Below are 16,050 nucleotides of genomic sequence, written 5' to 3'. Positions count from 1 at the left end.
TTAGTTGCTAGGCTGGTTATTTTACATACGAAAGGCTAGTGACGTCATTCCTCACGTCGCAAGGCTGCTGTCGGCGCGGCAGCTTGCGAAACAGTAGCCTTTACCGAGAAACGTATGCGGGAAGGTGCTTCTCTTTGTTATCAGGAGTGCCGTATCATTAATTATGTGGTTAGGATGATCGTTTTTTTGCTTGTTCGTTACTCAAACGTATGCTGTTCTGTATGTTTTATGCGGGACTCCGAAGGATGCATGCACACTGTTCGCTTCACTCTGCTGACTGCTTGAAGCCTTTGCCTTATTGGGGTACGAGCCACTGCTTCTGGACTGCACTGCCGCCGAAATTGGCCCGCATTTCTGCTGACGGACGCGGACACGAAAAATTCCGACAAAACTATAGGCTAACAGCTTCGCTGTAAAACACTTCACTGCGTCGTTCATTCAAAGTACCTTGAGCGACCAGTAGCTCGGCAATTTTGCGTATATTCGCGGTCTTCTTTCGCGCTCGGAAAACACTTTTACATAGCACGTATTGAGTGGCATAAAGCTGTATCGAACGAGACGAAAGGGGGGTTAACCGAGGGGCCCGATTTTTATTAGTCATATCATAAGAAGTCAACAAACACTGACACCAAGGACAACGTAGGGGAAATTACTTGCGCTTAATAAATGAAATAAAGAAAGAATAAATTAATAGAAATGAAAGTGGATGAAAAAGCAACTCGCCCCAGGTGGGGAACGATCCCACAACCTTCGCATTTCGCCTGCGGTGCTCTACAAATTGAGCTACCGCGGCAGCGTTTCGCCGTCCACTTTCTTGGGTATTTATGTGTCGTAATAGAAACCTGGGAGTGTTAGCCAGCGCCACCACTCACAGACCTTGGCAGCGGACGTGGAACGTCCTTTCTGCCGCAGGCTTCACGAGAACGTGAACTTTTTGGGTGAAGGCAACTGGTCAATAAACCCACACATGCTACCTGAAGGCATCAATGTTGTGAGATTTGTTGTGTTGTGTTGGATTTGTTGATATGTTGTGGTGCCATCAATGTTCTCGTTTATTACATAACGAGGGTATTGAATCCAGCAACATTGATGCCTTCAGGTAGCATGTGTGGGTTTATTGACCGGTCGCCATCACCTAAAAAGATCATGTTCTCGTGACGCCTGCGGCAGAAAGGATGTTCCACGTCCGCCACCAAGTTCTGTGAGTGGCGGTGCTCTTTGATAAATGCTCTTTGATCTATGAATATATTCAATTACGGAAAATATGGGATATCGATAAAAAAAATTCAAGAAATAAAAATAAATAGATAGAAAACCACGTGTAAATCGTGGTACGGACACAGAGTAAACATACACAGCTCTGTGAAGACGCCGTATATGCTTCTGTGTTCGTCCATCGTTTGAGGCGCTGTTGTAAAATGATAATAAACAACCAACCACCACCATAGTAAGACAAAACAAGGAAAAGGATAATTCACAGTATAGTGCTGGTCATAGCAGTGGCGGAAACCTAAGAAAATTTCGATTGAGAAATACTACAATAAAGTGTAATGAAATATTTGGCTTTTGCCAGATATTTCATCGTTTATGTGGTCGCAGTTTTGTATGCCTCTTCTACGGCCCAGCAGTAAATAAAGCCTGAGCGACCAGTCAGGCAAGCGGACTTGCTTGTAACTAGCGCTTAACAAGAAGAAACTGCGCGTGGTATTTTTTTTTTTTATTATTGGAGCTTTCGTACTAACGTCATCGTTATTTCATTTTTATTTATCGCTTCTTCTCCGGAAATGTTCCCAGAAGTCACTGATGTTTCCCATTTTATCAGACACAGTAAGGCACTTTACGAGCAGTGCGACTGAGACAGCCGGGTAATTCCGTCTCATTTGTATCAATGATTGCCCTCTCCTCTCTCGGGGGAATTCAGTTTGACAGGACATATTGCTGGCGGCCTGGGACGCCTCCTCTTCCAAATTGTTTCTAGAGGGGATAAACGCCCTTTTATCACTTTCCCTTCGCCAGTCACGGCTACACTTTTATACGTGCAAAAGAAACAGTCACCTTCGCTCGAATAAGTTCTCAACGTGGCCGTCAGAGGCAATGTGCTTTCTTCTAAACAGCTACAAGAAAAAAAAAAAAAAAAAAAAGAAGAGCAACAGGCAACTCTTTTAGGGCTTTACAGAAACACTGTTTCTTTGATCTTTTTTTTCTTGCATTTTTAAAGTACGGTAAACGTCTTTCTTTGTCTCTTTCCTTCCCTACCATAACGGCATTCTTTTCACTGCCGATAGACTGAGCGGCCGCTATTTGCAGAATCATCTGATCTTCTATAAAGGCAACAGCAATCGGGGCGCTATGAAATTCGGTGAATGTAAGGCCACCTATGGCTTTTCTTTCGTCGCATCGTTCTTTGTCACGCGGAATTTCAAGGAAAAATAGCAGCGGTATTTCTGCAGTCGCTTGACGACGTTCGCTCCTGGAAACCGTCGGGAATCACGTTCTCCGGGATCTTTCAGCCTTGAGCCGCTGTCTTTACGGCCGAACTTTTTTTTTTGTCATGCGGTTTAGGGAACTTACATATTCACTGAAAAGGGGACTTCCATATGCACAAAACAGGCACGCTTCGAGTGTCTTGCGCGGTTTGCACAGTACGTCGTTTTTGCATACATTCAAGCGAATAACGAAAAAAAAAACACCGCTTTTAAATAACTTATGGGGCTGGTTTAGTTCGTTGGAACTGTGCAGTAGGTTATGGGTGACGCGATATAGTGATGTATGGGGTTTTGTGAGCACTGTCGCTGATGCAATTGACTGTCAAATTGACGTGGTGGACATCGACACCGTTCATCGGGTCGCTAGCAAATCACCCCATAAAAATTTAATCGTTCGATTTTGCTCCCGTGTCAAGAAGAATGACTTCCTCCGTAAGGCTCGAAAGGCGCGCCTCAGAACCTCCATGATTGGGCTTTCTGGTAATAATGATAGCCCTATTTATGTCAATGAGCACCTCACATTTCAAAACAAACGTCTGTTCAGCCGAGCTCTTGCACTAAAGAAGCAGCATAAGTGGCAGTTCCTTTGGACAGACAACTGTCAGATTAAAGCACGCAAGACTGAAAATAGCAAAGTGTTTTTCATAAGCTCCGAGTCTGACCTCAGCGTCATCACTTAACCTGATTTGCGCTTAGTCTGTGTTTTAGTCATCCAATCATTTCCTCAAACGTGTCTTTGCTTTCACCTTCTGAAGCTACGTCACTGCTTAAATCTGTTGGTTGTTCATTGCTTCACGTCAATGCACGAAGTTTGCGTAAGAATCATAATAACATATCTTCATTCATCGACTCTCTTTCCCACACTTTTTCATTCATCTGCATAACTGAGACATGGCTTGGCCCGGCTGATAGCAATTTATACGGGTTCCATGCCTATCAGGCTGAGTATTGTAACCGTGTTGCATATCAACATGGTGGTAGCGCGATTTTCGTCGCACCCCACATTAAATATAAACGTAGACTGGACCTTTCCATAGATGTATTTCACTGCGAAACTGTTTGGATCGAAACCGATGCCTTGTCTTTTCCAAATTATGGTGGCGGAATTATTATTGGCTGTATTTACCGTTCTCCATCTTCTTCCATACCTGATTTCCTTCGTCATCTTAGCTCAGTTCTTCAAACAATTACTAGTGAAAACAAGCCTGTCCTAATTGTAGGTGATATAAATATTAACTTGCTCGATGTTGACAATAGTACTGTATGCGCTTATTCGGACTGTTTTTCTGGCTTTGGGCTTGAGCAATTAATAACTTCGGCCACCAGGATTTCCACTCAAGGAAGCAGCTCCCTCTTAGACCATGCCCTCACTAATATTTCGCCTTCACCAGAGTCTGGTGTAATTGACATAGACATATCAGATCATTACCCTGTATTCGTCACATTCAAATCTAACCCCCCTAGGTCAGATCCCTGTTATCTTACGTCTCGTCTTGATATTATAAATTTTGTTGATGCAATTGACAAAATTGACTGGACAGTTATAGCTACTAAACTAAATCCAGAAGAAGCGCTTCAGTTATTTTCTTCTTTACTTTTAAAAGCTGTTCATGCTAACACTGTCACTGTTAAGTGCAAAAAGAAATTTAAATTTCCGCATAATCCTTGGATCACTAATGGGCTACTTGTGAGCATGAGGAAAAAAGAAAACATGTGTAGGAAGACGAAAAAACAGCCTTTCAATGTTAATTTAGCATTACGCTATAAGAAATATTGCAACATGTTGAGTAATTTATTGAAGAAATCTAAAAGGCAATATTACGAAAATGAATTCATGAAAAATAAGTTTAACCCCAAAAAACAATGGCAACTTATCAACGAGTTTTTGAACGTACCGCGTTCTGGCAGTGCCATTGAAAAAGTAATCTACAATCATGTGACTATCACTGACCCGCCTAGCATTGCTCGTGCGTTCAGTAATCACTTTTATGAAATTTATAATACTACCCATGTTCCTTCAGTTTATCATAAGAGCCGATGCGATAAATCTTTCTTTTTGTTTCCTGTAACATCTGAAGAAGTCCTTACTGAGATTTTCAACTTAAAGGACTCAAGTCCTGGTTTTGATGGAATTTCCGCATTTCATTTAAAGCTTGTTGCTCCGACTATTTCTGGTGCTCTCAGTAACTTAATTAACCTCATGTTCAAGACCGGTATATTCCCTAGAAGCCTAAAAAAAGCTAAAGTAATTCCTGTTCATAAAAAGGGTGACAAAGCTCAAGTCGCGAACTATCGTCCTATATGTATTTTACCTTCAATTAGTAAAGTTGTAGAAAAATTAATGCTTCGTCGTATTAATATTTACCTTAAGAAATTCAGCTTGCTGAAACCCTGTCAGTTCGGTTTTCGTTCAGGAAGCTCGACTAACTTGGCTTTGCTAGCATTAACTGATTATATTCGACATTCACTTGATCTCGGATACTTTGTTGGCTCGGTCTTTTTAGACTTTACTAAAGCCTTTGATACAATAAACCACAAAGTTTTGTTTACTAAACTGGAGTCTGTTGGCATTTCTGGTCCAGCTCTTCATTTATTAAAAAGTTATCTGTTTAATCGTGAATTAACAGTGTACGCAGGCGGGGCTTTCGCTGAAAGCAAAATTATTAACCAAGGAGTGCCTCAGGGCTCGATTTTAGGTCCACTATTATTTTCCATTTATATAAATGATTTACCTGACTGCCTTAATTATACCCTACCTATATTATACGCCGACGACACGACTGTTGCCCTCTCTGATAAATCATTACTTTCGCTAACTTTGAAACTAAACAGTGATCTTTCGAAAATTACTGAATGGTGTAACGCCAATTTTCTAGTTATAAACCCTACGAAAACGCAATTCATGTTATTTAAGTCTCCACAGAGACATTTACCTTGCTCTCCAACCATAACTCTGAATGGGCATGGCATTCCTGCCTCCACTTGTGTTTCTTTCCTCGGCATCAAATTAGATCCCCACCTTAAGTTTACTAACCACATTGCACACATCAAACATAAAACAGCATTTGGCATTAGAGCACTACTCAAATCACGTGCATTTTTTCCCAAAGAAGCATTATTATCGTTATACTTCGCTTTAATTCATAGTCATATCATTTATGGTATCACTTCTTGGGGTAATACTTATCATTGTCATCTTTCCTCTATTCAGCACATTCAAAATCAGGCTATCCGCATAATAACACGAAGCCATCTTTTCTCTAACGCCTCTTCACAACTACGTACAAACCGCATTCTTCAAGTTACTGATTTGTTTAACTATCATTTAGCGATATTATTTTTCAAATTACTAACTCAACAACTTTCTTACAACTTTGTTAGTTCTGATCTCCTTTTTAATCCCAATAACACAAGGTTTGCAGCACAAGGAAATTTCTTGTTGCCTTTATGTCATACTAATTACGGAAAGATGGCTTCCTCTTTTTGCGCGCTTAAACTTTAGAACAGTCTTCCATATTCCATTAAGTTGTCAACTACCTTGTACTCTTTCAAATATGAACTGAAGAATTATTTGCTGTCTGATTAATTTTATACAATGTTAATTTGCTATTTAGAAGCTTTGGAATTACCATTGATTGTGCATCTTTCCTTTTCCTTTTGTTTTTTATGAGTTCGTCACTCAGTTTCTTGGTTATATTTTGTTTATTTCATTATTTGTTTCTCTGCTCTGTATTCCGCTTAATTTTTTTTGTATAACTTCTGATCCAAGGGTCCCGGTGCAGTCTCTGACTTTGGGACCCTTGTCTGTATACCATATTTTGTAACAAATTGTTATGAACGAATAATAAACTGAAACTGAAACTGAAAAAAAAAACTGAAACTGAAACTGAAGGGCCAGGTATGGCCAAAGAGCGCCATGTCTGTGCTAATGAGTTTGAAGTGTAATTATGATTACTATGAAGTTCGTGTGAGGTGGCTGTAAAGAGGCCTTAAAATATACGCTCTAAAGTGCGTAAAATCTGTGTGATAAAATTATGGCGATGACGTATGACTTGTACAATGAACATTTAGATGCATATAAGAAGAATGATACGATGGTAAAATATATCAGATTATGAGAAATGCCAGAGCACTACTGCCTCCTTAGAGCCCTTGAAACACAAGGGCCTGGAGGCATGTGCTATGCAAAACAATTATCGCAGTGGCATCCTCTCGAGAGAGGAGGCGCTACGAGTTCATGGGACTAATAACATGTAAAACCACATCTCTAAGAAAACCTAGCACTGTGTCTGTATTAAAAAGCGGTTCTAGACCAAGAAGCATTGCAGGATGAAGAGGAATGTGCTGTCGGTATGCTAATGGGAAATGTCTCTTTCTCTCAGATTCGGCTTCCCGACACTCCAGGAGGACGTGGAGTACGGTCAGCCTCTCCCCGCATCTACCACAGGTTGGAGGCTCACTTCCGGTGAGTAGAAAATTATGGGTGCCAAACGTATGTCCTAATCTCAGACGACAGAATAGGACATCTGTTCGGCGCGATTTTGTAGTAGGGGGCCAGAATCCTAACTGTGGTTTTATCAGGTGGAGCTTATTGTCCGTTTCCGCGTCCCACATGCGTTGCCAGTGGTCTCGCAATCTCCTTCGCAAGAGAGGCCTCAGATCTGTGACATGCACCGCAGCGGTAGGGTTAGCGCGTCGCGATGCGATCGACGTGGCCATCTCGCCCGCCAGAACGCTGCCTTCAATTCCCCTATGGCCAGGTACCCAGCATATTATGATATTCTGGTTAGATGTATACGCTTTACATAATACCGAATACAGTTCATTGAATACGGGATTTTTATGTTTGTAGGGTGACATTAAGGCCTTCACGACGCTTAGAGAGTCTGTATAGATCGCTGCTTTTGAAAGTTTTGATCTTCTTATGTGGATATAGTAGAGATATAGTAGAGTATAGTAGATATATATAGTCTTATGTGGATATAGTAGAGACCTGCGGGTTAATTTTGAACACCTTTGGTTCTTCAAAGTGCACACAAAGCACCGCCCACGAGAGTATTTGCTTTTGGCTATGGGTGGGAATGAAACACCTGGCCCCATCTTTAAACTTCATCTTTAAACGATAGTTGGAGTCCAACGGTGTGCCCAGTTGGGGCGCTGAGTCCAAATGAGATGACTATTGATGTACGGAAGCATGTATCAATTTTTTAATCTGATGAAGATTGCAACTACTGCGGTCCGCATATGTGGGACAGCAATATTGCGGCGGAAAATTAACTGGGTCAGGTCTGTGGTGGGGCGTTCTTTGGTTTGTATTTTTTGATAAGTAACTGTATACAAGTTACAGAATACCAAAGCAGAAGGCAAAAAGGTATAGGTTTCTTTTTCCTTCTTTCACACGCACTGCAATAATATCAATGTGCTACAATCTTCCCCAAGAAGTGCAGCGTATACAGTTCTGATTCTCTGGTGTTTAACAGGGCATGGTTGGGTTGGGTGTCCGAGTGGCATGCCGTATTGTTGAAAATAAATATCGTCTACTAGACCGAAATGTTACCAAAGCGTAAACCGTACATCGTATAGGTTGTGCCACATACTAGAAATTCACGCTACAAAATGTCTGCCACTCCGCGTTGGCGCAGAAATGCTAAACCGCTCAAGCGACGGAAAATGCTTGAAAGAAACGCTGGCAGGGAAGCATGCATGTACAGCAAAGTTTCAAAGAACACTACTCCAGCTGTGATTACAGGAAACATTTGTGGAAGAATACCTAGCAGCAAACTCATTTTGAGTAGATACCTTTTTGAATAGAACAAGATACCAGGGCCACCTTCACTTCTTTCCTGCGCTTGGTTTGCCAAGCGGCATAACGTCCTAACGGAGTAGACTATAAGTATGTAGGTCAGTTTCATAGAGATACTGCAACACTGACTTATAATATGTGTTGTCCATAGTCCATCTTTCATATTCTTCAGCTTGATCACTGCTCAGTTTTACACTTTCGAGCATGCTTTCGCGAATTGTCCCTGGGCACGTCCAAAGTAGTTGGCGGGCATCAACTGCAGATGCAGGAGCGGAGCACTTCGGACACTGGACAATGTCTTCGTCCCCAAGCACGAGTGCCCGCACTTGGATACCACTTTCGTGGTCGCTCAGTGTCCCTCAAGAGCGGCCCTGGGTGTCGCGTTTCTTGACACCATAGATGTGCGAAGCTACAGTTCAGACTCCAGTAAATAAGAAACGAATACCGAAATGAGCCACAACTGACATTTCTAGCATTTTGAGGCGACAGCTTCGCTATGTCACCAGCGGTGAATTTCTGCGTATACGGGAAACCTCTCTATAAGCTATGTTCCTGCTAGTCAACGCAAGCCCATTGGAATTCAAGAAGTCCGTGAAGTGCTAAGATGTGTAGTGCATAGCGCCAATCTGTACATTATCCTTATACAGTCAATCGAGGTGGCATGGAATAGTATCGTATATTTAGGCAATCGGTTTCAAATTGTAAACTAGGAAACACGAAACTACACGAGAGATGCTTAAAGCTTTTCTTTAAAGTAGGCATTTCTGCCGGCGTGTATCATCGTAGGTGCTATCTGCGTATGGAAAAGGGAGATAGAATAACGAGAGAGGTTACGTAAAATGAGAACGTGGTGTTCCCACATTACACGACATCAAGAAGTGCTGGCTCTCGCGTAATCGAGAGTAGATGTAAGCATGACATGGAAACCGGCAAAGGAGATTGGCTGGAGATCGTACTAGCCACAATATTAAAATGGGTGCAGTGCATGCGCACAATGGCACACCACACCTCAGACGCAATACTGTGCACTGGTCCATATTGACGCTGCCCAACTAGAAGAATAAAAGCAGCCGAAGGCTGCACAACAGGCAGCGAAAGACGCCAGGGAGACAGATCGCATTGGCTAGCTAGAAGAAGAATGCACTGGATTCTGTGGTTTTACGTACCAAAACCACGATTTGATATTAAGGCCCGCCGCAGTCGGGGACTGCGGATTAATTTGCACCGCCAGGGGATTTTTAACGTCGCCCAAATGCACGGGTCACGGGCGTATTTGCATTTCGCCTCCATCGAAATGCAGCCGGCGCGGCGGGGATTTAATCCCGCGACATCGTGCTTAGCAGCTCAACACCATGAAGGAAAGAGAAAGCAGAAGGCAGGCAGGGTATATTATATATATATACCGATATGTTAATGACATGGGGAAACCGATTCTATGATTTCACCATTCACTATGTGCCACGGGCTGTGCACTTATTCTTAGCCAATACTTCATAATGTGCATGTTAGAATGTGACTAACGGCACAGTTAAGAAATCATAAATTTTGCTTGATGCGTGTCGTACTTTTCAGTGCATACACGCGTAATCATCATTATTCCACCGAAAAGCATGACACATCGCCTTCGTTTTTGTGACATCGCTGCGTATACGTTTCACACTGTGCATCCTACTAATTTAAAGTTATGTAGTGCATAAACATACTAACATTCCTGGGAATAAAATCCTGACCTTTGAAGTGGATAAACAAAAGCATTCCATGAGATTACACGTGACATCGCATGAAAGTAAGCAATATGGCGTACAATGCCGTTCGCTGTAAAGCCTTTAATTCATCGCCTCATGAAAGCTTCGCTCCGCTTCACAAAGATTCCAACATGAGCGTTGGATATGCAAAAATTTGTTTGTACCTTTATTCTCTCAGGCCAAGTAGGCATTGCGCCTCTCCAGTGACCGCATCAGCTAGCTATATAAAAAGCGAAGATATCATCACCTAACCCCCAAGATTGGATGCGGCTTTCCTCTGTTGCTCGGTCGGTCGCTAACTCTGCAAAGAATTGTGAAGCAACTCATACACTAACGTTATACGTGCGCCGAATGCAAGGACTACTTGCCAAACGGGCACATATAACGGGCACATATAAACTCACTACGCTCATCAACCTAACAGTGCCATTAGGCGCATCTCTGTTTTGAGTAATAAATGTTACACGGATTCCTACTTTAGCCTCAACCTATACTGAACAGAATTTCTGCTCACAGGTATCTCTAAAGCAGACTGAGCTCGTAACGCAATAGCTCAATATGTTCAATATGTTCAATAGATTCATTGATTTATGTGTCTTTCCTTGTCTTAGCCACTTGGTACCTGGGGGTACGCGTATTCTTGGGCAATTCTCTAGAATGGGTGCGCGTCAATGTGACCCGAGAGGCACACAATCCCTACATGCAGCGAGACGCGTGTCGTACTTTTGTGTGCAAGCAGCTGTCATCGCATTCTTTCCGCGACAAGCATCATACATCGTTGCGTAGGCATCTCCTAGTGTGCATCCGACTGTTGTGGTGTTTGCATTTCAGCATAGCCTGTTTTTCATCCGGGGCATCCACGTCAAGGGATCCACAAAACGAACAAGACGGGCATCATATAAACGCATGCAGCTCTGCCTGATTTAGTTACTGCAGGAGGGAGTTAGTGAGTTTGTTGTCCAACGGGTATAATGCTCTGGAAGATTACGCTTTAGTTTGCCCTCTCTGAGCAGATTGTGTCTAATGGCCTGAATACCAGGACACGTCTACAGAAGGTGGCAAGTGTCTGCCATTCAAGAGGAGCCCGGCAGTTCGGCGCATGTTGCATGGTGAGCATTGTAGGGAAGAAAAACAAAGTATTTCATGACATTAAAGTTGTAGTCATCTCGGTACATAAACATAATTAGTACATGAAATCACAGGTTCCGTAGAATGAAAGTAAACAATTGTGCGCGCACACCGTTAGTTGTAAAACATTTTATTGAACGTTTCAATAAAGCTATGCTTTACATGTTTCTGTTCCCCATGCTCGCTGATTCTGCATAGTTTATATTTCTTTCTTGCTCTCCGTAAAGTTATTCATGTCTTAAAGTCTAACATGCGTGTCACAACCTATTATGCAAGCTGGATACATGATAACAGACTCCCCAAAGCACTGCTTCAATTCATACACAACACAGTGTTCACAGCACACATATAATACACACATACACATGAAGAATTATGCCTTAAAGGCAAGTTTTTACCACAATAAAAATAATAATCGGGGAACGTACTTGTTTGCTCTTAATTAGCTCGCCTCCCAGATGAACTTCCGGGAGGCGAGTTTGTGAGCCTAAAATTTATGACATCTTCCATAAAAACTAATTTGCGCGCAAGTTGGTCTCGGATTGCTGATCATAAAAATTAGCGCAAACAAATAGATAACGCACACATGAAGAAAAAATTAAACAAGTGCACCTTAGTGTTTTATGTATATATTGTATATATGCTCATATTTTAGACGATTCCAAATGTCGAAATGTGCGGCGAATATGAATAATCCCGTCGGGCGGGAATGTTTGCGCATGTCCGATGCAGAACCCGCTTGCCCCCTCCTCTCCTACACGAAGTGCGCGGCAAGTAAACACCCTTCCAGCGACAAACGCACGACGCCGACTGATTTCTAACTGCTGTGGGCGAGCAATTTCCCGGGAAGGTAGAAAAAAAAAACGCGTATCTTTTCGTAGGACATCCATTGATAATTAACACCCCGAAGGCTGGGCTTGTTCTGTCGCAGAATTCGTCAGTTATTCATGCGTCGGTGAACCTATTTACAGTGCCTGGATACAATATGTTGAAGAAGTGAAGAACGGCTACTTTTCCACTGCGTCGCGCTTTCAAGCGACGCGGCGAACAGACCTCGTAACTCAGCGTTTGAAGCACAGCAAAGCCGAAAACAAATAAAGCGAATTTCAAGATGAACGAGCGAAATGTTAGCGAGAGTGCTTTGGCGAAGAAGTTCAATGATGGATGCCTGTAGCTAATTAGGCACAGTTGAGAATCTGTGGACGCCGGTTCTACTGCGGAGGACATGGCTGCAAATTACCGGGGGCAAATTGGATCTCGTTTCAATGAAAAGTTAATGGCGCACTGAAACCGGCAATGCAGATGAGTTGGCCGCAAAGAGCTTCGGCGGTGCGACGGCGAAAGGACCACGACCATAGGAGAAAGTTCGCTTGACTGACGGCGAGTAGTGATGAAAGCGCGCAGAAGAGTAGATAAAAAGTTTGGCCTGAGTTCGGTGACCAACGTCAGGGAAACTAATGAGTTTAACTGCGCCTGCCTTCTTCCCTTCATGTATTGCCCTCGGGTGGAAAGTTTTCCGCGCGGTACCACTGATGAATAGCCCGAGAACCTAAGGACATACAAAAAAGATATCGAACATAACTGTTTTCCCCTTTACTATACATGCAAAATATTCGCCGACAATTATGATACTCCCTAATAATAAATTTGAGTGCAGCTTTATACCTGTTTTCATTTGGCGATATATTGGCTGATGCGGACAATCTGTCTCATGCGGCACAGTGCAAACGGAGTGAAGTGTGGCGCGACTGCCTCTCTAATCCGGAGACCGCGAGAGGCAGCGCGTGGGTCAAGCGTGGGCGCAGTTCACAGCAGCGGCCGCCGACAGACCTCCGCTCGTGTAGTGCTCTGTTTCTATATATGGTATCGGTCGACGCACTCGCCGCTTGCAATCTGTGAACAAACGAAGGCGTGCTACTCTGGCGCCATCTTGCAGTGGTCGTCGCGGCAGAGCCCGCCTTACGCGGCGCTACGCTTCTGACGCTTTCGCTACACTCGTCTCCTCCGATTTATTCCTCGGGCTCTCTTCGCTATCACTGCCTATTATCTCGCGCTGCGCTCGGCGTTCGCTCTTTCATCTTTCGATGTGGTCATTCGCTCGGTTATGCCGAGGGTAGGGGCCGAGGGACGACGCCGACGCGAAACGCAGAAACGGGCGCCTAAGAGCTGCGCTATCAGAAAAAAGGACAACCCCGACGCCGCAGGACATTTCACACATCACTACGAACGTTGTGCTTGATATCCATAGCGCAAGAACACAAACTTTCTACCGGCGGCAATAACACATGGCTAGAGGGTAATCATGGTCGAGGCAGTTTGCATTATGAGAGCAAGCGATGACGATCTGTAAAGTGCGGAAGTTATCTTAGAATATCGGCAGCTGATAATAGCTGTTCTGCCTCGTGATCTGAAATAAGTGTGTTCGAAAGTACCTTTACATGTTGCGTTTATTTTTTCAAAAAACAAAGAAAGGAAACATTTGGTATCTGATGCCTGTACTTGCAGTGTTTACCCCTTGTACAGTTTATGCCTCCTTTTTTTATTCTGTGGAAAAATATACCACTACGTTGCCGAGTATAACGCGAGCGTAGTAGTCAGCACGTACAATGCTGATACCGTATTTCCAGAAGAAAGGCATCCCACTTAGCTGGGGCAGCTTGTACAAAAGCTTTATGCAAGTGACAGTAACTTGGTTGTCGGAAAGGTATCACGCGGAAATGAAGCCACTCTTGTGCGAAACTTCCCAGCTTTGTCACTCGACAATGTTCTGAGCGGCAGCTTACTGACCCTTGCCGAAAGTCTTTCTAAACTATGACTATATGTATCGACGGGAAAGTTAATGCTACGTGCAAGGGGGTCCTAGGTGTTATAAATGACTTTCCTTTGCGGCAAGCTGCTTGCACTAAATTCGCGAGGCCATGGAAAAGGTTTTCCTATTTGGGAACAGGAAAGTGCTGGTTGATTCCTAGCTTTAGGTGAAGTGATGTCCGAAGAAAAGTTTGACTAAGGCACAAGCAAGCACAACACTACGAAACGAGGCGCTCACCTCTGGTACTACTAGACATGGCTTTTCCTTTCCCCGAATGAAGCTTGAATGTAAGCTCCAGAAGATCCATGCTCGAAAAGAGGGCTTGTGCCGTCGAGGCTATAGCCGGAACATGCGCCATCCAGTCGTCAAACACTTGCACCCTCTGCAAAAAGCAACCATAGCATATATAAATTCTTGGGTTGTATTCATAACGCGCACACTGTAGTTTGTTAAGAGAAAGTTTCAATATTCAAATCGCAATACAAGTGCGCAGTGAGCAAAAGGCTGGTGTAATAATGTATATTGTCGTGTCAACGTCTACCGGTTTAGTAGTTAGGCTTGGGTAGCAGCAATATGAATCTTTCGCATATCATAGTGGCGTTCAAGCAGACGGAATTACCCTATACTTCGCTTCTCGTAATGGCTGAACGTAACAATGACGTGTAACGTACTCGACATACAATGATGATCTGCAATGCCTCCTATCGCTGTTGTCTGTATTATTTCGAGTTTTGCAAATAATACAGTTGTTCGGCGTCAGTAACACACTGAAATAACTGGAGTACAAGGGTGTTGAAGGGACACTCAAGTTCAAAAGGAAAGCAGCATGAATATGTATATTACTCCTGGAACACTCCTCTCTTTATCTGTGTGCGAGCAAATGTTTCATTTTTACTTTCCAATATGACAGCCGAACATCACTTTCTTGAACTTCGACCCCGAACCTCAGGGTTTGTATACGTCATGAATCTAAAATTATTTTGCTCGTATTCATCCGTTTTGGTGCGCAAAAAGTTATCAGAATTTGCTATGGTAACTGGTTTGTTTCTGTCACCATTTCACTGAGAATTACGATGAGCTTTTGATAAATGTGTCAAAGTTTCATCATCTTATTTCAAGGCACAGTAGACCAAAATAAACGAAATCCAAAGTTATATGACAATGAGCTGTGCATCTTATAACCAGTCTTCGTAACTGCAGATTTAACTAAATGTGGGTTTATTGTCCAATCGATCATGTTGCGCCGCTTCATGAAAAGCATTCAGTCACCGGCTCACCGTCTTAGGGTTTCGTGCTTTGGTGTGTGTTCAGATAAGAACAAACTAAGAGGGCTCCCGAATATTTTTAATTTTCAGCTATATTGTTATATAAGGCGGGAAAATGTCTCTGTAGGCAGGAATCAACATTTGTTTGGTGGTGCTTAGCATTGATTTATTTGAAAAGGTTTCACATTTCATTAAGGGTGGAAAAAATCACTTTAACGACTTGGGATTTTAGAAATTCGAAGGCGAAATTATAAAATTATTGCATTATACCCCACCAAATATTTTTTCTTCTGCGACACCACTAGTACTATTGACTCAGGTAAAGATAATTTTATGACGCCTACAGTAAGCTTTTCAAAACTTACCAGACCTTGCCTCTGACGGACCCCGAAATCAGGGCCTTTCTTTTTTTATATTCTTTTTGGGGGAGGGGCACTTTAGCTGAGGCGATGAAGCTGAAACATATCTTTGACAGCTCTTCACAAGGATTCTCACAAACTAAAGAAAGAAGCATGGACCGAAAACCCGTATTTATTTCGTTATAAAATCTCAAAAATGCCAAAATTGCAAAAATAGCGAAAATTGCTTCATTTTGGAGACGTTTTAAAATAAAGATCATTGCCGATTTTTATAAAACTTTTATAGAATACTCACCAAGGACTGGTAACTCAATTTATGGCAGCAATTTATGGTAGCTCGCCCTTGAGGCAGTGAGCCCGAAAGGGCGCGTACAGCAAGTTCTTTAAGATTAGTCGTGGAACTGATTTATGGCTATGATCTACAATTATATCTGCTATTTGAAATGCTCCTCGTG

At 42.8% G+C, this 16,050-nt stretch overlaps 1 protein-coding gene across 1 annotated transcript in view; it reads right to left on the bottom strand.

The window, feature by feature from the left end:
- Positions 1-16,050, bottom strand: part of LOC126532007 (uncharacterized) — a 73,696-nt gene that overhangs the window by 11,312 nt on the left and 46,334 nt on the right. The window contains exon 3 of the mRNA XM_072288087.1: positions 14,209-14,353. Within this exon, the coding sequence (XP_072144188.1) occupies positions 14,209-14,353 (145 nt within the window). The remainder of the gene's footprint in view (positions 1-14,208; positions 14,354-16,050) is intronic.

Source organism: Dermacentor andersoni, chromosome 5 (assembly GCF_023375885.2).
Source record: "Dermacentor andersoni chromosome 5, qqDerAnde1_hic_scaffold, whole genome shotgun sequence".
Classification (NCBI taxonomy): domain Eukaryota; kingdom Metazoa; phylum Arthropoda; class Arachnida; order Ixodida; family Ixodidae; genus Dermacentor; species Dermacentor andersoni.
The sequence above is the reverse complement of the archived record's forward strand: the minus strand, read 5'-3'. Positions and strand labels throughout refer to the sequence as shown.